The following is a 25,609-nucleotide window of genomic DNA, read 5'->3' as shown; positions in this document are numbered from 1 at the left end:
ACCCATAAACATGCATGTATCAGATTCTTGCAGAAGGAAAGCGTGCTAGAAATGTTCACACACATTATTTACTGACTAGATTATACTGGCCCATAATTAATGCATAGTATTTTTTTTAAAAGAATGCTATTGACCCAATGAATTATAATGGGTCCAACACTGAATATACTCAATCCTGCACATGACCCAATCCTTCTGCAATCTGTATTAGAGAAGGCTTATAATGCATATGCAGCATTTGACATTTACACTTCAGGCTCTAGGCTATTTTTCTTTCCAATACACCAAATAAGCTTACAAGTGATGCTTAGGCCAGCAGCACATAGGGCAATTTCACATCTTCTTATGGCTTGTTGAATTCCAAATGTAAAGGTTTTATTTGGATATATCAGTACAAAGAAAAGCATGGGAATGGGCAATTGGCGAGTTCTGCAAACTCCCCTCTACACGTGCGCAGTCACTTGATTCTGTAAGAGGCTTTACTTCAACTTTAAAATGCCTTTCTGAGCATTAACCATATATTAAAAACTAAAACAAAGTCCAAAAACAGCTCCAAAAACTGGTGGAAAGAATCCAGGATGGCAGCCCCAGTGTAGTGAGTCTCATGCCTGGGACAATCCAAATCCAGGCCTATACATGTGCCAACTGTTTCACATGATGACGCCCCAGTTTGGCATGAGAGCATTCTTTAGTGAGAGGAGGTGCTTTGGGGCTTTTTTGGCACACTGAAGGTGAGTTTGCATCCCAAAGCAAATACTGTTGTACAGTAAAAGAAAACTAAAAGGTTTTACAAGAAAAGTTTACATGAGATTGAAACAGCATGTAATATTCCATTTAGCTGGCCATATGATGTGTCCCTTGTATCAAGTGTTTGGAGTGAAGAAAATATTTACATTAGAGATCAAAGTACAGGGATATTAAGATAAAATTAGCCCTAAATCACAAGCCATTGAGTTAAAGTCCAGTGGTAAGATTTAACACACATGCTATTGTGCCATTAATCAAATCTATCTTTTGATAGAAAAGTAGTAGTTTTGAAATGAGTTCTTCTCTTCCCTGGCATGAGGATATAAATACCTATATACACAGTATGTGCATCATCTCTCTCTACATGTGTGTGCGTCTGTGTCTCTCTCTCTCTCTCTCACAAGATTTGCACTACATCGCTGGAATGTGAAGTAAATTGCTTTGAGGATGAAAGGTACCTTGGGGTTTCCTCTTCTTCCGTAAACATGATGTTACATATCTCTCCAACTCCCGCAACGTGGATGGCTTTAATGTCTCAAAGTCAATTTCAATCTCATCAGGATTGGAGTTTTTAAGCGAGGGTTCTCTTGACTGGATGATATGGACAACTCGGCCCAGTTTCTCCCCAGGGAGTTTATTAATGTCCAGGCTCAGCTGCCTCTTCTCCTCATAGGACATTGGCTTACACTTGTCCTCCTCCTCAGATTCGTAGACAGGAGGCGGTTTGCTGTTCTTCACCATCACAGGCTCCTTCTTACTACTTAGGAATAATTATAAAACATTATTATAGAAACACCAAAATTGTGAGGAGTTTAAAAAGCAGCAGCTTGATATTAATGTCTTAAATGTAACATTGATTACATTACACTCTAATTAAAAATGATCAAAGTTGTTTATTTTCAGTAGGCCATTAAGAGTACAATTGGAATGGGTGGGTAAGAGGGCAGAGAGAACAGAACGTGATAGACAGGCGCTTCTTGGTGACATTCATTTTCAGCATTAAATATATGGACCCCTCTTACGATTTCTGACTTGCTGATCTATATACTGTATGTGGGAGAGGAGGGGAAGCAAGAAGCAGCAGGCATAAAGAAAAACCTGTCCTCAGAATAAGTAACGATCTGTTAGAGACTTCATATACTAGGGTTGTGGTTTTATTCTGAGAATACAGAAATTAGACTATCACTGAGTTTGAGAAACTAGGTTTGTAGTTATAAAAAGGATGTGTATCTAATTGAAGAGGTCACACTTCAGCCAGATTCATAGCACCTCAGCGTTAATACAGAATGCACAGGGGGGAATAGCTCAGTGGTTTGAGCATTGGCCTGCTAAACCCAGGGTTGTGAGTTCAATCCTTGAGGGGGCCACTTAGGGATCTGGGGCAAAAATTGGTCCTGCTAGTGAAGGCAGGGGGCTGGACTCGATGACCTTTCAAGGTCCCTTCCAGTTCTAGGAGATTGGCATATCTCCAATTATTAAAAAAAAAAAAAAAAAAGACAGCCTATGTAGCAAAAAGATTACCGATGAAATTAGAGAAGTAAAAGATCTATTAGGCCACAGTCAGTTCAGTTCCCTGGGGAGAATTTACAATTGAGCTCTACAGTACATTGTCTAGTATTTTATTCAGCCTCAATGCCCTAAATTGGGGATGAGAAATGGGCTTATATCCCTTACTTTTGACAATTTTGCAGCCTAATCAAGCTCACTGCAAGCAGTTTGTACTTATATGCAAACTACATTTTCCCCTTTCTTCATTTCATCCCCATTACCCGAAGTTATGATGCTTTGTTGCACTGTAAATAGTTCCTCCCCCTGGCTGGGGGTTATGCCCTTGAAATACTTGAAGATATATTACCTCCGCTGAGTTGTCACTTACCCAACTGTAAATATCTAGCTCATAACCTTTTCCCTTATAAGCCAATCCCTCCGGCACCCAGGAGGGGAAGATAGATTAAATCTAAAAAACTCCAGGATCTGGGATTCAATGTCACAGTGACAATATACAGAGGAACAAAAATTAGTTCTCTATCATATCTCATACTGGATACTAATGGCAGCCCCACAAGTCAGACAAAGAAGCACAGGGGTGCATGAGTGAAAACAAGTACTGTCACACTGAGGCACAACGGATTGGGGGGCTGCACCAACACGTGTTGCTGGAACTGATACTATCAATGCCAAGGCCCTTACAGAAGCTAGAAACCCCAGAGTGAGCCATCACTACACCACAGGCACTAAGGGTTACTGTTTGAAGTAATCCTGAATGCAAGAAGATTGTCTCTAACTCTCTATTGTTCCTCAGGGTTTGTCTACACTACCAGATTAGTTCGATTTAACTTAATTCGAATTTGTGGAATCGACCTTACAAAGTCGAATTTGTGTGTCCACACTAATGGGGCAAGTGTCGACATTGGAAGCGGTGCACTGTGGGAAGCTATCCCACAGTTCCCGCAGTCCCTGCTGCCCATTTGAATTCTGGGATTTCCCCACAATGCATGCTGGGGGGAAAAATGTGTCGAGGGTGGTCTTGGGTAACTGTCATCATTCAACGTGCTTTCGGACGTCTCAAGGGGAGATGGAGGAGCTTACTGACTCGCTCGGATCTCAGCGAAACCAATATCCCCATTGTTATTGGAGCTTGCTGTGTGCTCCACAATCTCTGAGAGAGCAAGGGGGAGACCTTTATGGCGGGATGGGAGGTTGAGGCAAATTGCCTGGCTGCTGATTACGCTCAGCCAGACAGCCGTGCAATTAGAAGAGCCCAGCGGGAAGCGCTGTGCATCCGGGAGGCTTTGAAAGCTAGGTTCCTCAGGAAGCAGGGTAACCTGTGACTGTTCAGTTTCTTTACAGAGAAGCTGAACCTGCCCCTGCTTCAGTTACTGTTGACTTTCTTCTGCGGTTACATACCCCGTTCACCACGTTTCCCCCCTTCCAACACACGTTTAAAAATAAAGTTAACGGAACATTGTTAATTAACAATGTTTTCTTTATTAATGAATTCGCGTTAAAGGGTTGAAACAGGGACGCAGACTGTGGTGGGTAGGGTGTGCAGTGATGTTAACACCGCTTCTACACTCGAGGAATGATAGGCTCCTGCTCCTAGAGCGGTCTGCAGTGCCAGACTGGTTGTTTCAACAGAGCCTGCCATCCCTCCTTTTCGGGACTCTGTGTGCGGGGGCTATGTGACCTTGTGGCGCGGGAGGACGGTTACAGATTCCCCTGCTGCGTGGCTCTGTGGTCCGGGACAAGGACCGCTGCATAAGTTCTGTAACCGCCCTCCCATGCCACAAAGTCACATACCCCACACCCACACAGAACATGGAAAACACCTCCCAGACCGACCAGGGTGCCTACTGACTGCATTGTGTGTGTGACCTGCTGTTGATCATGCCCCCGTGTCTGTACCCTGGTAAAGGTGACTGTCCTATGCAATTAACCCCCCACCCCTTCACAGTCAGTCTTCTGTAGAAAAACTTGACGGAAATAGTAATTAACAGCAAACTACTTTTAATAATCAACTACACAGTTAGGGGATGAAACTGGGATTGGGGCTTCGGTGAGCCAGGAAGGGAAGGACTTCTCAACATTTAGGGAATGAGAGCGTTCTTGTATTTGTGCACTCTGCAGGGGTGCAGTGACAGTTTTCACGGCCCCTGTCGCCCCTCCTTCTTGTTACTTTGGGTGAGGGGGGTTTGGGACTTTGTGGCGGGGGAGGGCGGTTGCAGATACAGTGCAGGGGGGCTCTGTCCTCCTGCCTGCGGACCTGCAGAACATCCACAAGGCGCCGGAGCGTGTCAAATTTTCCCTGGGCATTTCCTGTGTGGCTGGTCAGAACATCCAAGCTCGGACTGCTATCCAGAGCGTCAACAGAGTGGTGCACTGTGGGATAGCTCCCGGAGCTACTAAGGTCGATTTCCGTCCATGTCGAATTTAGCGCTACTCCCCTCGTCGGGGAGGAGTACAGAATTCGAACTAAAGAGCCCTCTAGGTCGAACTAATTAGCTTCCTGGTGTGGATGGGTGCACGGTTAAGTCGAATTAACGCTGCTAAATTCGACAAACTCCTAGTGTAGACCAGGCCTCAGTGCAGTAAAATACAAAAACTGCAAGATATGAGAGACACAAAGCTGACCTTGAGTTACTGCTGTTGCTATTATTTTTCTTGGCCTTCTTGAGTGGTGGTTCCTTGGTTTTACTTTTCTTATTCTCCTCTACTTCTTCCTTCTTTTTGTGCTTCTCTTTTTTCTTTTCTTTCTTGTCTTTCTCCTTTTTCTTTGGTTTGCTCTGCTGTGGCTGGGACAGGGCAGCGAGCTGTTCATGCACTGCTTTAAGCTAAGAGGCAGACACACAAAGATCAAGATACTTTCGCTCTGCATCACCTACACTCCCATATTCATTCCTTTATGGCCTGGCTACTCTCACTTGCTTTCACCTCTTTGAATATTAAGTGGGTCAGTTCTAGATGCTTTTTACTGTACACTGATTTTTTTTTCATTATACTTTAAAGCACCCTGACCCGCTTGACAGGGGGGAGGAAGTCTTTATAAAGTTACTATTCTCCTCACCTTTCGGCCAAGAACAGACTGCCCACTTCCTCAGCGCCAGTTGGACACTAAATGCTATTAACAATGAATGATTTAATGCACGAGGAGGGCCTGTGCGGCTACAATGCTCCAGATGGAGCACTGCCTGTATTCGGAGCTGCACCTCCCTATCAGAGGTGGTGGCTACAGGTCCCATTTTATAAGTCCACATGCCACACTTTAGTCGTAAATTGAGCCAGCCCAAAACTGTATTCTATCCATTCAAATGACGCTACCTAACTCAAGGCAATGGTATAGTGTGCTGCTGTGATTTTTTTGAACATTATATGTGTACTAAATAGAACATAATCAAATGTTTTGAAATACACCACAATATTTATTAATACTTTGCCCATTAAGCCCTTTCAACAACAGATGTCAGAACACTTTACAATTCAGCTTCAGAGCCCCATGGAAGCTGGTAGCACATTTTACAGATGGATAAACTAAGGCAAAGAGCTAAAGCAAATTGCCCAAGGTCACCCAAGTCAGTAGAAGAGTTGAGAATGCCTGACTCCAAGTTCCCCTTGCTCTAGCCCCGAGACCCACAGAACACATTACCTGTTCCTGGAGTTCTGCTAGTCGCTGAGCTCGTTCTTCCTCAGAATCATCTGATGAACTATCGCTATCAGAGGAGCTATCACTGCTACTATCGCTGGATGAAGGGGGGGCCACCTTGGTTGGGGGTGGCACCACTACGGGAGAGGAGGCTGGAATCATGGGTTCTTCAGGTTCATCTGGCATTTTAGCAAAGCGCATCTCAAAAACATCCTAGGGGAGAAAAACACATTGAAAAAATAATGCTAGGTTTGCATGTACTATACAAATACACATTTACAAGCAGCTCAGCATGTAATAATGATTATTATTCAAGAAACATAAGCACCTGACAAACACAGATAAGCTTTCCTCCTTTAAGGAACGAAGGAAGGACAGACTAAGATTCAATATATGTTCTGTACAGACTTGGCAGAATTCAACTTCTGATATCAATGTTTATTTTTAAGCATTTTTTTGTCCATTTAATTTTTCACAGTTGCAAAAAATTACAAGTTTTAAACTTTTTTTTCCTATTTATCTATTTAAATGTCCACAGTCGCAGGGCAGCATGGGGTGGTCAGACAATTATTTAATGACAGCAGATGTAGAGATTCAAAAAGTTAAAGCTTTATTACCATTAAAATACAAATTGCAATATCACATATACAAACATACAAAGTAAATATCCTTAAATCAAAATAAGTTCTCAAGCAGCATTTTTCTTACTTTGCTTATCTGTAACTTTCTATTATCGCTAGAAATATTGAGTTTGTGTGTGTATAGTGAAATTGAGGTTTACTGACATTTACCGATAAAAATCTGATCCTTCAAAGCCTACTTATGTAACCAAATAAGGTAAAAGTGCTGAATTGATGATACTATCCACACAATAAATACTAAGATGCAGGATGATCAAACCTACTAAAATAGCAGAACAGCTCTATGGATTAGCAAAAAGAAACACTGATTGTCCAATTCAGGACAGAAGCTTCCTTACTTATTAGAAGACAAAGTTCAGAGGGCGCAAACAATTCCTCAAAATTACTTCTAAAGAATAGAACTCAATGTTTTAGCTTCCTTGATTAAAAATAACTGAGGCAGCTTAAATCTTACTACGCTACTAGACTACCTGTCTGTTCGCTCCTTAACTGATATTTTAAACAAAATTAAAGTCAAAAGGTGAACCTGAGATTTGGAGGATATGGTAGATTGAAGTCCTAAGGAAAAATTACAACTATGCTTGCAGAGTCAAGACCTTAATACAAAACCCAGTACAGAGATGTACTGAAATGTTGAAAAAAATCCCCTTACAGAATGGCTAATACTAAATCTGAACAACCAGATGATATGGTTCAATGTGGACACAGGTGCTGAACGGCTGCATTTTATCTCCACTGTTGTTTGGCATTGCAAAAGACTGGATAACAAAGTGCATGAGCAACACAAACACCAGAACAGCAAGGGCAGATGGAAAATGCCTAGTAGACCTAGACTTTGCTGATACTGCACTACTGAGTGATGCCAATAAAAACTTACAAAGACGGACAACTTGGCAAAAATAACAGGCCAAGCAAGGCTCAAAATTAGTTATGCTAAATCAAGCATCCTTGATTTAAGAGTCTGATGTGAAAGCCTAAAAGTATTTTTCAACATCTGTCCACTTTGTTTGAATGTTTAACTGCAAAGTTTGTTTTTCCTGTAATATTCCAAAAGACGACATAACCAATGACATAGGATTTTAGCAACACTTGAAACATCTCACCATATCCTTAAGAGGTTGAAAAAAACTGAACTTTAGAGACATTAGTTTCTTCTCTCACAAACCTTATGCTGTTTCCCTTTGTGAACTCTCTCACTCTAGCAGAGAGACCAAGATGACCATATCTCAGATTTCTGACTCCTAAGAGGAACAGTTTTGTATTTTCAAGAGCCATAGCCTTTTTACTTTTAAAATCAGATAAACAAGTTTTTTTACTTATCAAAACCTTTGTGATTCACATTTGAATCCCTTTCATAGAAAGGGTGAAGGATTTTACAAATAAAACGTAACTTGTGAATAATTTAGATCTGAAGAAAAGGGATTTTGTTCATATAACTACGGCTCTTCTCTTCAACTGTATTTATATAGAGGAAGAGTAAATGTAGGTAAAACAAAAATACAACGGTTAGAAAGGAAGTTTTGAAATAATAAATATGAACAGCCCTAATTAACTGCTGCAAAACACAAAACAAAAAAGTGGTGGGTGGGGGGGGGAGAAGGACACAAGTTCTCATCTTTCTCTATGACACACTTCTGCTGTCAGGATTCTCAGTGCCATCCCTCTATCAAGTTTTGAATGCATTTAGAAGAATAAGGCAAAAATTCACGTTCTGCCTGGAAGTTCAACATTTAACCTATAGAAGTTGTTTTGTGTACGTAAGAGTTTCATCTCTGAACTCTACTGTGTATACAACTTAGATTAGAAACTCTTTAGCACAGGGCACATGTCTGCTCATCATGGTGTTACGCATACTTTTGGTATGAAAATAAATATTTACACATGTATTTATGTAACTCATTTTAATCACTCACCAAATAAAATATGCTGCAGTATAAAAAAATTACTATTTAAATACGAAACTATTTTAACACAGTTAAATAAAATAAATCAATAATCTCATTTCACACAACAGCTATTAAGCATTATCAAAAATATTTACACAAGAGACTAATGATTCCTTTAAACAATAAACATTTAACAAGACTTTTTAAATAAGGAAAGGGAACACAAAATCAACATGCTTTTCCTTCTCCTTTGTCCTCCCTTAGAGTACAGGCAAAGGAACAGAGATACGACATTTGTACTGACTTATACTAGTCTACTTTGGCTCTTGTACCACAGCTGTCACTAATGAAATCCTTTCCTGACACCTTCCTTCATTTGCACCCATCTCTGAACTCTCATCAGTCTTGGCCTCAAGAACTTGTATGATTTTTTCACTGTATGCTTTTTGTAAATGAATCAAAGTAATTATAGCACCATTTGCCTTCCCACAGACTTTGTATACACTAGATTTTTTGCCAAAATATTCTCTGTTGCTACCTCCAGTTCAGCTTCTCAACTTGGTAGCAATGGTAAGTGCACTAGTGCACACGTAACTCCAGGCGTGCATTTACATTTTAACTACCGTTATCATCTAACTTTCCTTACAGAAGGTCTAAGATGATGCAGAGGGGTAAACTCTTGAGGGCAGGGACTGCCATTTATTATATGTGGATATCTATCACATTAGGGACCCAATCTGTTGACAAATTTTGATTAATCATATCATAACTGGCCACCTAAAGCCCTGTCTGCCCTAACAAGCAGCACCGTTAGTGGCAAGTTTTTGGCAAAAAAAGGTCTCCTGCAGACAAGGCTCTAAAGATCCTGAAGTGCTTCACAAGCTTTATTAATCATACAACCTTCCCTCCACAAACAAACCTCTGCATCTGAGATATTTAACAATGAAAAGCAACACTTTCACAGCAGGTTAATGCAGAAACTAAAAACTACAATTGCCAACTGGATCAAGTAATAATTAAAAATAAAACAGGCAGAAAAAATATCCAATAAAAGCAGCTTGAAGTTGACACAGATACCATCTAGTGGCAAAAATACATTGTTAACCTATTAACAAAAATTCACTAATTTATATTCAAATACAAGCAAACATCTTTATGAGCAGCACAAAATAGTGATCAGAAATGGGTAAAAGGTTAACTAGTCATATCAAAACACGACACTATTGAGCAGAGCCACAGAAAGAACCAATTTCTAGCACATTCTCAGTGGTTACAGACTGACTTTCCATTTTTAGTATGATGTAGGCGTCTCCTAACGTGCAATTTAAAACCTTATCTATGATCAATCATAGTATTCTCAGTTACCAGAGGTCTGCTCAGACCTAATTTTTAGGTCCCGCCCAAGTAGGGTCAAGTCATTTTTTTGACCTGACTTCAACCCTGACCCTTCTACTCCATTCTCCTGAACCTGAGTTGCGACTGTTGCTACCTTCTGCCTGCGGGGTTGGCACAGAGGCAGCTGCATGCTCTGGTCCTGTCACCCATGCTCTGCTGTGTGTACCCTGCAAAATGAGTATGCCGAGGCATCGCAATACCTCTCACACTGCAGCGTACACACAGAGCAGCAGATGGTGGCAGACGACAGGAGTAAGGCACACAGCTGCTGTCACAAATAAGCGCCACAGGCTGACCTCACAGGCAAACGGAGAGCCAAACTCAGCTGTCCCAGACTTGACACTTGTAGTCTGGTTCAGATTGGATTGCAGGACTTAGTACGAAAAACTTTTACTAACCTGTTCCGTAACTACTGTTTGAGATGTGTTGCACATGTCAATTTCGCTTTTGGAATCTATATGCCCAGTGCATGGCCATCAAACTTTTTCCTTCAGCAGTACCTGTTTGGTGGCTTAAACGTCCTCTGCTACTGTGTGTCACTGCATGCACGTATAAAGAGCAGAGCTCCCTCTAGCCCCCTCAGTTCCTTCTTGCCATAACTCCAAATGAAGATGGGTACGAGTGTATGTCATGGAATGGACACGTGCAACAGATCTCTAAGAAGAGCAGTTATGGAACAGGTTAGTAACTCTTGTTCTTCTTCGAGTAATTGCACATGTTCATTCCACTCTTGGTGACTCACAAGCAATAAGACAGGAAGTGAGATTGGAATCTATTTCAATAAAGATTGGAGAACAACTTGTTCCCCTCTAGCATTGTCTTTGGAGTCTTAAGCACAGCATGTGGATCATGGAGATGTGGACCAAGGACCAGGCTGCCACTACAAATGTCTGCAACTGGGACTTGTGTCAGGAAGGTCGCTGGGGCTGACTGTGACCTCGTCAAATGAGCTGACACATTAGCCAAAGTCAACGCGCATGCATATGCAGGGTGCAATCCAGGAAAAAATTCTCTGGGTGGAGGAAACCTCTTACCCTCTTTGCCAATGCTACAAACAGCTGGGAGGATCTATGAAAGTGACTGGTTTGTCCAGGTAAAATGGCAAGGCTCTTATGTCGGATAATGTAGGAAATTGGTAATAAGTGTCTAGTAAGACAGAGGATGGAGCTCGGTTGTTCTCAGTGGTGGCAGATGACAGAACAAGAAGCAATGGTCTCAAGTTGCAGTTGGGGAGGTTTAGGTTGGCTATTAGGAAAAACTTTTTCACTAGGAGGGTGGTGAAGCACTGGAATGGATTACCTAGGGAAGTGATGGAATCTCCTTCCTTAGAGGTTTTTAAGGTCAGGCTTGACAAAGTGCTGGCTGGGATGATTTAGTTGGGAATTGGCCCTGCTTTGAGCAGGGGGTTGAACTAGATGACCTCCTGAGGTCCCTTCCAACCCTGATATTCTATCATTCTATGTACAACATATGCAAATGATCTTCTACCCAATACCACATATGAGCAGGGAGGAATACTGGCAAATAAACTGGCTGGTTGATGTGGAACGTGGAAGCCACCTTTGGGACCAACTTCAGATGAGGATGCAGGTAAACCTTGTCTTTAAAGAGGATCATCTGTGGAAGTCCCAACATTAATGCCAGCAACTGCCCTGCTCATTTGGCCATGGCTAATAATACTAAAGACTAGACTATGTATATATACACACACACATTATGTTCACAAAGGCTGAGAGAAAGAATTGCTCTGATATAGAACAGAGTTCCAATGATTGTCATGGGTGATAAAAAGGAACTGAGGGGGGCTACCTTTTATTTCTGCATATAATGATGAATGGGGTGGAGGCTCAAGCTGCTAAGCGAGTACTATACGGGGAAAAGTTTCTGACAGCCATGCACACCAACATCTAGTCTGGAATGCACATGTGTAGTTACTCAAGGAACTATTGTTTACATACTATATAGACTTTGCATACTATATAGACTTTCGTGAAGTCTGTTTTTTCTATTATACACAGATTAGTAGCCAGTGTTACAAGATTTTACAAATTTAGTCTTAAATTTAGCATTTCCTGGCTTCCGTGTGCTTAACTTCGCAATATTGGTATTTTCTTAATGTAATTTTTTTGCATGGAGTTTCCTAGCTAAAGTTATTTGTATTGAATCACCAAACAAGCCAAAAAACCAAAAAACACCCAGTTACCTACCTTTTTGTAACTGTTGTTCTTTCAGATGTGTTGCTCATGTACATTCCATTCTAGGTGTGTGTGTGCGTGCCCACATACACAGTTGGGAGATTTTTGCCTTAGTGGTATCTGTAGGATCTGCCACGCTTATGGTATATTAGGTGCTGCCAACCCTATGCCCTCTCCGTTTCTTCTTACTGCCCATGACGGTTGGTTGGAGCGCCGTGTCTTGCATCACAAGAGTGTTAGTGGTCCTTACAGTCCATTGTTTAAGTTACGTGTTAGAGTAGCTGTTTAGGAGTTAGAGTCCCGGCTTGGCTGGGGGCATGCCCATTCCCCAGGTTTTAAGCCACGTTCATTGTGTAGCCGGCCGATGCCCATTAGTGACCCCCAACGAGAGCTGTTTAAAATGTTTGGGGGAGTCCCACAGAAAGGATAAGTGCAGGATCTGCAAAAACTTTCACCCTCAAACTCAGCAGGAGCAGGATATTTGCTTAAGGGCCCTCCTCATAGAGCTTGTGCTTCGTCCTACCTCTCGATCGGACTCCATGCCTGGTACCTCGATTTGACAGTCCAACTCCCATTCTTAGTCCTGGGAGAAGTGCCTGCTGAGCTAACTGGCTGTGACATTCTGGGCTCCAGGAAGGCAAAATAGCTGAGATCCGACTCTGATCGACTATATACCAGTTCCATAACTTTCTAGCCTCGGCGCACAGGAAGCAGAATCTCTCCCCTCTGGTTGTTGATATCAAACATGCAAGCCACATTGTCTGTCATGATTGTGATTGTTTTGCTATTGATGATGGCAGGAACTCAAGGTAGGCAATCCTTGAGTTCCAACAAATTGATATAGAGACCAGTTGACTGAGGTGACTACCTGCCCTGAGTTATGAGTGAGGGATGGGAGTATATCTTAAACAGCAATGCATCCATTGTCACACTTATTATTGGAGCAGGTTGGATCAATGGGACACCAAACAGACTTTGCATTAATCTTGCCATCAATCCAGTGAGTTCTTCACCTGGAGGGGAACCTTAACCTGTTTGTCCAATAGGTCTCCCTGAATCAGCCCTAAAAGCAGCAGAGGCATAATCTTGCATGCTTGGTCACAAAGGTGCAAACTGTCATATGTCCCAGGAGCTGCAATCAGTTCCTTACTGTAGTACAGGGACTTCCTTGACTTGTCCAAACCAGATGTGACAAAGTTACGAATCTGTATGTGGGAAAGAAGTCCCTGGCTACCATATACCCCTATGAATTGTATTCTCTGTTACAGGGGCTAATGTGGATAATTTTTTTTTTTTTTTTTTAATTTTTAACTGGAGACCCAATTCCTGGAGGAGAGAGAGGGCTCTGGGTGGAAGTTAGTACCGGTTTGTAAGATCAGCCCTTGACTAACCAGTTGTCAAGATACTGGATGACTAAAATTGCTTCTCACCAAAGATGAGCAACTACTACTGCTAAAGCCTTTAAGAATGCCTTTGGGGCCAAAGAAAGTTTGAACAGACGTACTCAGCACTAAAAACAATCCTGGCCCATAGTGCAGGTATCCCTGTTTGCAGGATGTATCTCTAGATGGAAATAGGCAATCTGGTTTTCGGCCCTCGATCTACAATCTCCTGCCTTTAGAGAAGAGATTAGGGCTGTCAGAGCCACCATTTGGAACTTTTTTGAGACGTGGTACAAAAGTATACCTTGAGTAAAACCCCTTTCCCTGTGAGGTCTACTGCTCCTTATTGCAAGGCTGGTACATCCAGTCAACCCTTGGGGGGTAGGGGAGAGCTGCTTTACAGCCCTGTGGCTGAGTCTGTAGGGCTGTCCTTGGTCTTGAGGCAGCACGGCCTAGCGGCCAGAGTAAATAGCCCAGCCCTTGCTGCCAGGGCAACGTGGCCTAGCAGCCAGAGTCAATAGTACGGGTGAGCTGGGCCACCATCCCGGGGTGAGCGGTGGCCAGGTTTGGGGGACCTGGGCCCTCCATCTCCACTGGGTTCCAACCCAGGGCCCTGTTGGTGGTGGGGTTGCCCACCACCAGCTCACCAGGGATCCTACTGAAACATGCCGAGCTAGTCTCCAGTTCTACAACTGATTCTTCGACAAGTTTCCGAGTCACTTCCTACCCAATTCTCTGCAGTTTGCCATCTCTGGGTCCCCACAGTCTCTCCACTCTCTGCGGCATCCTGAGCCTGGGGGTTTGTCTGGCTGGCCTCTGCATCCTGGAGTGCAGGCAGTCCTCAGACAGGAGCCAGCAGTGCACTTCCTACCTCGCCAGCAGTCAGCCCACACTGAGCAGCTCTGCTTCCTTTTATACCCTGTCTCCAGCTGGAGCATGCCCAGCAGAGCAGAGGGAGCATGACCTCCTCAGCCCAAAGAAAAGGATTAACCATTGCTGCACCAGGGCGGGGCTGGTATAACTAAAAAAAGAAGGGAGTGTACTTCTTGGCTCAGTATAGTCTTGTTAGAGGGGTCCCTAAAGAGGACAGGGAAGGGAGTGGAAGGGAGGAATTGATAACGTGGATGGTGGAACCCAATGTTATAACCTCCATGACACATGTGTCTGCTGGAAATGGGAAAGGCAGTCTCCAAAAGTGTGGAGGTGGGCAAAAGGTCGCAGCTTGCAAACTAGAGGTGAGGGAGGAGTTGAGCCTTTGACCATCCTGTCAAAATAGCTATTTCAAAGATGACTGGGTACTTGCTGAAGGCAGGTGGGAAACTTTTCCTCTCTGGAATCTCAATCTCTTTCTAGCAGGTTCTGTGAAATCCAGATAACTGTGTTGGGTGTGATCTTTGGGCAGTTTGAGACCCACTAAATCTCCTCTTTTTGGTAGGAGTACATATACCCAGAAACCTCACCGTAGCCCTGGAATTCTTCAGCATGTGCAGGGACTTGTCTGTATTCCTGAGAAAAGCTTCTGATCATCAAACAGGAGGTCCTCAACTGCATTTTGTACCTCTCTCGGGAACCCCAACAGATGGAGCCATGACACCCTGTGCATGACAATTGCTGTGGAGATGGCTCTAGTAGCAGTGTCTGCAGCATCGAAGAATGCTGGGAGAGAGTTTCTGGCTAATAACTGCCCCTCCTTAATGATAGCCTGAAAGTGCTCTCTATGCTCTTGTGGGAGATGTTCAATAAAGGTTGCAAACTTGCTGTAATTCTTGTGACATCATACTTAGCCATGTCTGCCTGATAATTTGTGATCCAAAATTGAAGGGTCACGGATGAATAAACCTTTCCCCCAAAAAGGTCTATCCTTTTCTGGTCCTTGTCATAAGAGGGAGACCTGGAATAATGCTTTTTACCTGGCTCCTTTACAGCATCCAACACATGGAAATTAGTTGGAGGATGGCAAAACAAAAACCCTGAGTCTTGGGGTAACAATATTTTTTATCTGTCCATTTACAAGTTGCCAGTATAGTGCCATACATTTTCCACACAGCCTTTGCTGGATCCATGAGCTCATCTTCATTGGGTAACGCAACCTGGGTAGGTGTCACTGGCTACAAAGTGTGCAGGAGCTTGTATTGTGTGTCTTTAACCTCCTCAAGAGGTATCTCAGGGGTGTCCACCATCTTCTTCACAATATCCTGTAATCAGCAAAAAAGGTCAACCATCGATAGTGATGGAAACATGACTACTTCATCCAGAGAGAAAGATTAAACAGGGGTTTGAGGGGTAGCCTTGCTGTCCACCCTAGCCTCCTGTCCCTCAAAGGTCTTCTGGTGTTGGGGGTTTGGTGGAGGAGAATGTTTGAGCCTAGTTTCCTGGTGCAGTGGAGCCAGAGGTCGAGAAAATTGCTGCCGATACGCTGCCCAAAGACCCTAGTGGTCCATACAGGAGAAGGGGTGGGACTGATCCCAGGACTGATCTCACTGTTTTGGATATGGACAAGAATCCTTATGGGTTCCTGTAAGTATGGGTTCCACAATCTCAGTTCAGGCCTCTAGGTGCTAAGGTAATGCAAACAAACAAAAACAACATGGAAGACTTCCTTACTTGCATCCGACGAAGTGGGTATTCACCCACGAAAGCTCATGCTGCAAAACGTCTGTTAGTCTATAAGGTGCCACAGGATTCTTTACTGCTTTTGCATGCAATGAGACAGTTATGATCACCAGCCTATCAACACTTCCTGTCCTTGTGAACCTGCTCCAAGTAGAACAGTAGTCAAACAGACAGTGCTCAAAATGTTCTCCAGCCAAAAAGCCTATAGACAAGTGAGGTACAACCAATTTTTTCTTCACTTAAAACAAAGGATTGAGCTCTGCTCAAAAAGAAAAAAAAAACAATCCAAATTAATAAGTTTCCAGAAGTTGGTGAATCATCATAGGAAACCCTTGTAATCCACCATTCGGCAATAAATAAATCCCCCTAAAAATGCAAACAAAACAGGAAGCTATTTTAAAATCTTGCCCGGAAGGATGTTGTCATAGGTTTATTCCCCACTTTGAACTTTAGCGTTCACAAGATGGGGACCTGCATGGACTCCTCTAAACTAAATCCTAGTTTAGATCTGGTACGCTGCCACCAACTAGAAATTCCAGTGTCTAGTACACTCCCTGTTCCCCCAAACTTTCCCTGGGGAACACAGATCCCAACTTCCTTGGATCTTAACACAAAGGGAAATAATCCATTCCCCCTCCCCTTGTCCTTGGGAGAGATACCTTGATTCAAACTCCTTGAATCAAACAAAGAGGGATTCACTTCCCCCCCCCCCCCCAAAATCCAAACAAGGGGGAAGAAATCAATCAAGTTCTAAAAAGAAAAGATTTTATTAAAGAAAGAAAAAAGTACACTCTCTCTGTATTACCAGGATGAAAAAAATACAGCGTCTAACTTAGAAGCCTGGAGAGGCTTTTCCCCACCCCCCTCCTTCCTCAGAATAATCAAAGTAACAGCAAACAGAAATAAAGATATTTCTTCAGCAAACATACAATTGCAAATGTAGAAATCAATTATAAGACTAAACCGCCTTCTAATACTTACTATACTGAATAGAAGAAAATACTTCAGGAAACCTTGGAGAACTTGAAGAATATGTCTGGCCTCTCTTAGATCCAAAGAGAGAATGGCAATGCAAACAAAGGACACAGACAAAGCCTTCCCTCCCCATAGATTTGAAATTATCTTGTCCCTTGATTGGTCCTCTGGTCAGGTGTTCATCAGGTTACTGAGCTTGTTAACCCTTTACAGGTAAAAGAGACCTTAACCCTTAACTAACTGTTTTATGACACACACCCCCAAATCGCAGACAGTGGGGGAACCACACTGGCGGTGATTTCTTCCTAGAACTTTAAAAATAAACAGATTAATAAAACACATGCACCGTTACATATACTACTAAGTATGAAAACAACAAGGTATTTGACATTCAAGAACACTTTTTAACCATTTGACCGGACATACTTGGCGACGTCCTTGCCCATCCCCTCCCAGTGGAAGGACTTCCCCAACCTGTCTTTGGTTCTGTTCACCCCAGAATGACCACTGGGATGATTATGGGCCAAGCTTAAGAGCTTTTCCCAGTACTTAGTTGGAACTACCAGCTGTTTTTGAGGATGCCAGCCTTCCTGGTGTCCACCAGAAAGAATCTCCTTATATAGAAGTCCTTGTTCTTCAACAAACCGGTTTCGGTTAGACGAGTTGAGAGGCGGTGGGTTGCTCCGTGCCGCTGCCCAAGCTTTCTTAAGGCTGTCATCGGCTTCCTGCTCAGTCTGGAACTGTTCCCTTGAGGCTGGAGACACCAGTTCCTCCGTAGACTGTGGACTTGGTCCCCCTGGAAGCGATGTAGGTGATGAGGTTGTTTCGGTTGACTGTGAACCGCTCTCCGCTGGTGCACTAGGTGATATTTCAGGCTCTGGCTGAGCCTCTTGATTAGGGTTGTCTGCTGCTTCTGCCAGTTCAGGCCCGCTGGCGCCCTCTGGCGATGGGGTTGGAGACGGGTTTGCAAGCGCTGGCATCAGTGCTGGCAATGGTTCTGCCGCTGGTTGTTCTTCCAGTTCCGGGACTGGAAGTACTATGGCTGAGGTAGTTGTTGGCATTGGATCTGGTTCCTCCACCTCTGTCTGGGTCTCTGGTGGACGGCTCAGGAACAGGGATGGGAGTGGAAGCTTGTTTGGCCTGGCTGCGGGTGACCACTCCCCCCCTCTTGGCCAGTTCCACTTGGTTGGCCAAGTCTTCCCCCAGTAGCATGGGGATGGAAGAATTGTCATAGACAGTAAAAGTCCACTTTCCTGACCAGCCCTTGTACTGGACAGGCAATTCAGCTGTCACTTCTGCTAAAGGTCCACTGAGCCGTGGCCTCAGCTCTATCATGTACTGGTCTTCAGGGATGCTGTACCCATGGCAGGTTCTTTCAAAATTTTCCAAGAAGGCCTCAGTGTCATCACCTGCCCTGTAGGTGGGAAATGTCTTGGGGTGGGGAACAGTGCCTGGAGAAGGACTGTTAGGGTTGGCTGGAACATTTGGGTTAGCCCTTGCTAATTCCAGGGCCTGCTGGTGGGCCTCCCTCTGGAGCTCCAACGCCCTCCTGTGGTCAGCCTCTTGCTTCTCCATCTCTCTCTTGTGGTCAGCCTCTCTGGCTTTTTCTTTTATTTCCATCTCCTGGAGTTTTAATTGCAATTCCTTTTCTTTTAATTGCAGTTCTCTTTGTCTTGTTTCCAGTTTTGATGCTTCCTTGGCACTCATGTTTCCTGCTTTCTGGTGCTGGCCACACCCCTCTGCAGTCAAGGAATTACCTGTGTTGCTTGGTTCAGTTGCTTGGGTTACAAGTTCCGACCCCTTTCTACTCCCGATTGAATAAAAAGAAAACAAAACTTTTCATTTGCAAATGGTGTTAGCTGTTGTTGCTGTCTCACAAGAAACCAGAAAAACTGGTTTTGTAACTTGTTTCTGGCAAACTGCTAATGATCTCTCAGTAGGGGTCCTTTCTAACAAGCCTTGTTAGAAAAACCTATTACCTCCAACTTAGCCCAGCTGGAAAAACTCATTCTAACAATACCTTGTTAGAAACTGAATACCTCTACCCCCACATCCTCTCTCAGGCTGCTTCCCTGCTCTAGAAGGAGAGAATAGCTCTCAATGGCTCCTGGTTCTTAAAACATCCCAGCCGCTGCCTACCATGTCATACGTTTATTCCCAACTTTGAACTTTAGCGTTCACAAGATGGGGACCTGCATGGACTCCTCTAAACTAAATCCTAGTTTAGATCTGGTACGCTGCCACCAACTAGAAATTCCAGTGTCTAGTACACTCCCTGTTCCCCCAAACTTTCCCTGGGGAACACAGATCCCAACTTCCTTGGATCTTAACACAAAGGGAAATAATCCATTCCCCCTCCCCTTGTCCTTGGGAGAGATACCTTGATTCAAACTCCTTGAATCAAACAAAGAGGGATTCACTTTCCCCCTCTCCCCTGAAAATCCAAACAAGGGAAGAAATCAATCAAGTTCTAAAAAGAAAAGATTTTATTAAAGAAAGAAAAAAGTACACTCTCTCTATATTACCAGGATGAAAAAATACAGCGTCTAACTTAGAAGCCTGGAGAGGCTTTCCCCCCGCTCCTCCTTCCTCAGAATAATCAAAGTAACAGCAAACAGAAATAAAGATATTTCTTCAGCAAACATACAATTGCAAATGTAGAAATCAATTATAAGACTAAACCGCCTTCTAATACTTACTATACTGAATAGAAGAAAATACTTCAGGAAACCTTGGAGAACTTGAAGAATATGTCTGGCCTCTCTTAGATCCAAAGAGAGAATGGCAATGCAAACAAAGGACACAGACAAAGCCTTCCCTCCCCAGAGATTTGAAATTATCCTGTCCCTTGATTGGTCCTCTGGTCAGGTGTTCATCAGGTTACTGAGCTTGTTAACCCTTTACAGGTAAAAGAGACCTTAACCCTTAACTAACTGTTTTATGACAGATGTCATTGATATATTTTGGTGCATATCAGAGGGTAGAACATTCTGAAGTTGCAGGCACTGAGTGGAAAAAGACCACCCTCTCACACAATAGGACAGTCAGCAGGCTTAAAACTGCTCATTTCTGGTGCTACACTAGAAGGCTGGGCACAAACTGATCTTCAGATTGTCCCAAGACCTTGTCATGCAATTGTTGGATCCATCTATGCAGTACTGTACAGTGAAGACTGGGTAGAGATCTGACAGAGATGATTTAACATGGATCCCTAACATCACTTCAAAACCTGAAAGGAGGAGTTCCATGCATCTAACTTTTCACATCTTCATAAATTTAGTCTCATTCTCCTAAACAAAGTTAGAGGACACAATTAATGCGAAAATGCCCAGAATGCTGAGACTGGGAGGCCAGGATTTCAAATAAATTACTATAGGAGGCAGGGAGGAAGGAGAACAGTGATCTCCATGTAGTAATAGCTTGCAGCCTGGTACAGCATTCATATACCGAAGCTCTGATGTTTAGAACTGTGAGCTGTAATTTAAATTCCCTTGCGCTAGCCAACCGCTTCCTGCCAGATATCCCTGCATCACTGATGCTTGCAGGCTCTCTGTGGTGACTCCCTCAGTTCCTCCTTAAAACGTATCTTTCTCCTTTTAACAATTTTAACCATGTTTTTAAAAACTGTAACATGCTGTTTAAAATGCTAAGCAGATCACTCAGTAGTATGCAAATTCAGAGTGTGCTTTGAGCATTGCTATAGCTAGACAGTTATGATGCACTGACAAGAAACTTGAGAGGTCACACACACTGTGATGGTGCAGTCAAAAGAGCTAATGCTCCTTTGAGCTACAGTGCGGGATTCTTTATCCAAAACCACACGGGAATAGAAGGACATAAATATAGCTTGAGTAAATGCAGCACACAGCAGCAAAAGTGATAGGAATTTAGATACATGAGGAATATGAAACAAACATTTAAAAATGGCGTATAGGAAAAATTCCCTGCATATAAGCCAACAATTTCTGCGGCATTTAACCTTTCATTTTAAAAAACAAAAGCAAGTTTTCACTCTTTAATGGCTGGGAAGAAACCTTCCCAATGTGCAGACTTGCCTTTTTTAGTCTGCAGACAGGTCTAGCTTGTGGGTGAAATCCTGGTCCCACTGAAATCAATAGGAATCTTGCCTCTGGCTTCAATAGGGCCAGGATTTCACCCTGTGTTTCTTGCAGCTTAAGGCTTTCAAAAACAGAGCTGAGCAAAATTAAGACTGGTCACAGTGTCAATGCAGCTATTCAGAAATTGACTAGAATTTCAGTATCAAAGAAGCTAGTCTCACTCTGCTGTTGCTTGGGAAAAGCTGTGAAAACCAGCAATGAAAGCTATATATAGAAGAGGGTGCAAAAATGGAGGTTAAAGTAGCAAGGGGAAGAGGCTGAGTTTCAAAATGTATCTGAAATGTATTTGGTAGGCAGGATCCAGCAAAACACTGCTATTTATGAATGACACTGTACCATGAGGACCACATCTGCCACGTCACCACTGGCTGCCTTAACTAAGGAGTGTAATTCATTGGGTTCTCATCAGGTCATTCAAAAACATGAAGCTTAAATAATGCATTCAAGGAGAACTCCATCAACAGAACTAGTCTGTGAACTGTGAAAGAAAACACTTATTTAGGACATCATTAGCAGAAACAGTGGTTTCACTAAGTAGCTTTGATTACAGCACAACACACATGCCTACCCTGCACAAGACAGCTACTACCAAATGCCACTGTCTCTCTTAACCTGAAGAAGAGCTCTGTGCAAGCTTGAAAGCTTGTCTCCCTTACCAACAGAAGGTTGGTCCATTAAAAGATATTACCTCTAATATCCTGGGACCAACACGACTACAACAACTCTGCATACATGGATCAGAAGCAGCTTTTTGGGACTGTGAAAGCTCAGGCTAATGACGTCTTTAAACAGTCCTACAATTGCAGGAAAGAAGCCACAGAAGCACCCATAGTGCCTTTGGAATCAAAACATAAAAGCACAACCAGCATTGAAAAAGTGGAACAGTGAAACCCAGTGTCTGAGAATATATAGAAGTACACATCACAAGGAAGAAAGGAGAGCAGCAGAATACGGACCCTGGACTTCAGAAAAGCAGACTGACTCCCTCAGGGAACTGATGGGCAGGATCCTCAGGGAGAATAACATAAGGGGGAAAGAAATCCAGGAGAGCTGGATGTATTTTAAAGAATCCTTATTGAGGTTGCAGGGAAAAAACATCCTGATGTGTAGAAAGAATAGTAAATACAGCAGGAGACCAGCTTTGTCTAACAGTGAAATCCTTGCTGATCTTAAACACAAAAAAGAACCTTACAAGAAGAAGAAGATTGGACAAATGACCAGGGAGGAGTATAAAAATATTGCTCAGGCACGCAGGAGTGAAATCAGGAAAGCCAAATCACACTTGGAGTTGCAGCTAGCAAGAGATGTTAAGAGTAACAAGAAGGGTTTCTTCAGGTATGTTAGCAACAAGAAGAAAGTCAAGGAAAGTGTGGGCCCCTTGCTGAAGGGGGGGGCAACCTAGTGACAGAGGATGTGGAAAAAGCTAATGTACTCAATGCTTTTTTTGCCTCGGTCTTCACAAACAAGGTCAGCACAGTATGGGGAGGAGGTGACCAGCCCTCTGTGGAGAAAGAAGTGGTTCGGGACTATTTAGAAAAACTGGATGAGCACAAGTCCATGGGACCAGATGCACTGCATCCGAGGGTGCTAAAGGAGTTGGCGGATATGACTGCAGAGCCATTGGCCATTATCTTTGAAAACTCATGGCGATCGGCAGAGGTCCTGGATTACTAGAAAAAGGCTAATGTAGTTCCCATCTTTTAAAAAGGGAAGGAGAAGGATCCGGGGAACTACAGGCCAGTCAGCCTCACCTCAGTCCCTGGAAAAATCTTGGAGCAGGTCCTCAAGGAATCAATTCTGAAGCACTTAGAGGAGAGGAAAGTGATCAGGAACAGTCAGCATGGATTCACCAGGGGCAAGTCATGCCTGACTAACCTAACTGCCTTCTATGAGGAGATAACTGGGTCTGTGGATGAGGGAAAAGCAGTGGATGTGTTATTCCTTGACTTTTGCAAAGCTTTTGATACCGTCTTCAACAGTATTCTTGCAGGCAAGTTAAAGAAGTATGGGCTGGATGAATGGACTATAAGGTGGATAGAAAGCTGGCTAGATCATCGGGCTCAACAGGTAGTGATCAACGGCTCCATGTCTAGTTGGCAGCCGGTATCAAGCGGAGTGCCCCAAGGGTCGGTTCTGGGGCCGGTTTTGTTCAATATGTTTATTAATGACCTGGAGGATGGTATGGACTGCATCCTCCGCAAGTTTGCAGATGACACTAAACTGGGAGGAGTGGTAGATACGCTGGAGGGTAGGGATAGGATACAGAGAGACTTAAACAAATTAGAGGATTGGGCCAAAAGAAACCTGATGAGGTTCAACAAGGACAAGTGCAGAGTCCTGCACTTAGGATGAAAGAATCCCATTCACTGTTACAGACTAGGGACCGAGTGGCTAAATAGCAGTTCTGCAGAAAAGGACCTAGGGGTTACAGTGGACGAGAAGCTGGATATGAGTCAACAGTGTGCCCTTGTTGCCAAGAAGGCTAACGGCATTTTGGGCTGTATAAGTAGGGGCATTGCCACAGATTGAGGGACGTGATCATTCCCCTCTATTCGACACTGGTGAGGCCTCATCTGGAATACTTTGTCCAGATTTGGGACCCACTACAAGAAGGATGTGGAAAAATTGGAAAGAGTCCAGTGGAGGGCAACAAAAATGGGCTGGAGCACAGGACTTATGAGGAGAGGCTGAGGGAACTGGGATTCTTTAATCTGCAGAAGAGAAGAATGAGGGGGATTTGATAGCTGCTTTTAACTACCTGAAAGGGAGTTCCAAAGAGGATGGATCTAGACTGTTCTCAGTGGTACCAGATGACAGAACAAGGAGTAATGGTCTCAAGCTGCAGTGGGAGAGGTTTAGGTTGGATATTAGGAAAAACTTTTTCACTCAGAGTGGTGAAGCACTGGAATGGGTTACCTAGGGAGGTGGTGGACTCTCCTTCCTTAGAGGTTTTTAAGGTCAGGCTTGACAAAGCCCTGGCTGGGATGATTTAGTTGGGAATTGGTCCTGCTTTGCGCAGGGGGTTGGACTAGATGATCTCCTTAAGTCCCTTCCAACCCTGATATTCTATGATCCCTAGGACAGTAGTAAATGTATAATTCCCCTGTCCTCAAAGTGCATAGCCTAAAATAGATCTGTTGGAATTTAAAACCCAATATCTGGGGTTGGAAAGCAGAAAGAACTGATTAAACTGCTCTAAAATGGAAAAAAGATGTGAAACTTCCAGCAAAATAGCCAACTCTTCGTATGACCACCCAATGGCTCCTACCTCCTTTAATATTATCTACCAAAAGAGATTAGTCTTTCAAAGCATATCTTGGAGAGAAGTACTTTGGCTCACTTCAGGAGGAACTGCTCAGTTTTCCTTTGGGTAGCTTGCCTACATATTTTCGAAGACAGTTTGTAATCCAACCCTTACAAAATGCTTCGAGACCTGATGAAGGGGCAAAGTGCTTTCAGGTTTCTTCTCCTCTTGGAAGGAAGGTGAAAACTTTACATGTTTCCGGTTCACATTTACATAAATAAGGGTATGTCTACACTACCCACAGGATTAGTAGTAATCGATCTATCGGGGATCGATGTATCGCATCTCGTCTAGACGCAATACATCGATCCCCGAACGCGCTCCCCGTCGACTCCGGAACTCCACCAAGGCAAGAGACGGAAGCGGAGTCCACGGGGGAGTGGCGGCCATCAATCCCGCACTGCGAGGATGCGAAGTAAGTCAATCTAAGTCGATCTAAGATACGTCGACTTCAGCTACACTATTCTCATAGCTGAAGTTGTGTATCTTAGATCGACACCCCCCGGCCCCTCCCAGTATAGACCAGGCCTAAGTGCCTGTCAATTCTCCTATATAAGATCATCTCCAAAGGAAGGGGGATGCAGGAGCAAGACGATGAGTTAAGTTGCAGCCAAATATAATTCCCTTTTAAAAGCCATCCTGACAAGCTGTCAGTCTGGATGGATCTGGCCTTCACTGAAAAGGCTAGATTAAGTAGAACATCCAAGTATATCAATATAGTATGGTGTACGGGGCAATACAATGGAGTAGCTTTCATGACAGTTATAGGAGACCTTCAATATTCTGTTCTGTTCTAAGGCCAGCAATATCCACAAACTACATGCCAAAATGCCCAATGCAGAGTGTGCACGTGTGTTTTCAGCATACAAAATGAGATAGCACAGCACCATGGGAACCTTGGGCTCTTATTCTGGATCTTCTTCCTGTTACTGTTGGGCAGAGCTCAAGCTATTATGCAAGAGTGTGAAGTTATTGAAAGATAACTGACTGTTCCTGCACACCCTATTGGAACTAGGAGAGTCATTCCAGCTGCTCTGAATACGAATGTAAACAGACTTTTTCATGGAATACTGAAGTTTCCATATCGAGCGAAACACTTCCCTTCTGTAAGCTACACTGCTATTTTAAAAAGCCCTACAGGCTGCAGAAGTGAGTGGAGAGCTGCACATTTTAATGAAAAGCTCTGACACAAAGGTTTACTGTGATGGCAACA

General features: G+C 43.5%; 1 protein-coding gene across 9 annotated transcripts in view; it reads right to left on the bottom strand.

Moving 5' to 3' along the window:
* The window catches only part of BRD4 (bromodomain containing 4), a 234,194-nt gene that overhangs the window by 47,297 nt on the left and 161,288 nt on the right, over positions 1-25,609 (bottom strand). For 7 of the 9 annotated variants that reach the window (XM_039514640.1, XM_039514637.1, XM_039514644.1 and 4 more), the window contains 3 exons: positions 5,891-6,100; positions 4,879-5,078; positions 1,206-1,507 (listed from right to left, as the gene is read on the bottom strand). In XM_039514640.1, coding sequence (XP_039370574.1) covers positions 1,206-1,507; positions 4,879-5,078; positions 5,891-6,100 — 712 coding nt within the window. The remainder of the gene's footprint in view (positions 1-1,205; positions 1,508-4,878; positions 5,079-5,890; positions 6,101-25,609) is intronic. The other 2 variants (XM_039514642.1, XM_039514645.1) reach the window with 1 other exon arrangement.

The sequence above is a fragment of the Mauremys reevesii genome, linkage group 25 (assembly GCF_016161935.1).
Source record: "Mauremys reevesii isolate NIE-2019 linkage group 25, ASM1616193v1, whole genome shotgun sequence".
NCBI classification, from domain to species: domain Eukaryota; kingdom Metazoa; phylum Chordata; order Testudines; family Geoemydidae; genus Mauremys; species Mauremys reevesii.
Note: the sequence above shows the minus strand (reverse complement) of the source record. Positions and strands in the feature narration are given on the sequence as shown.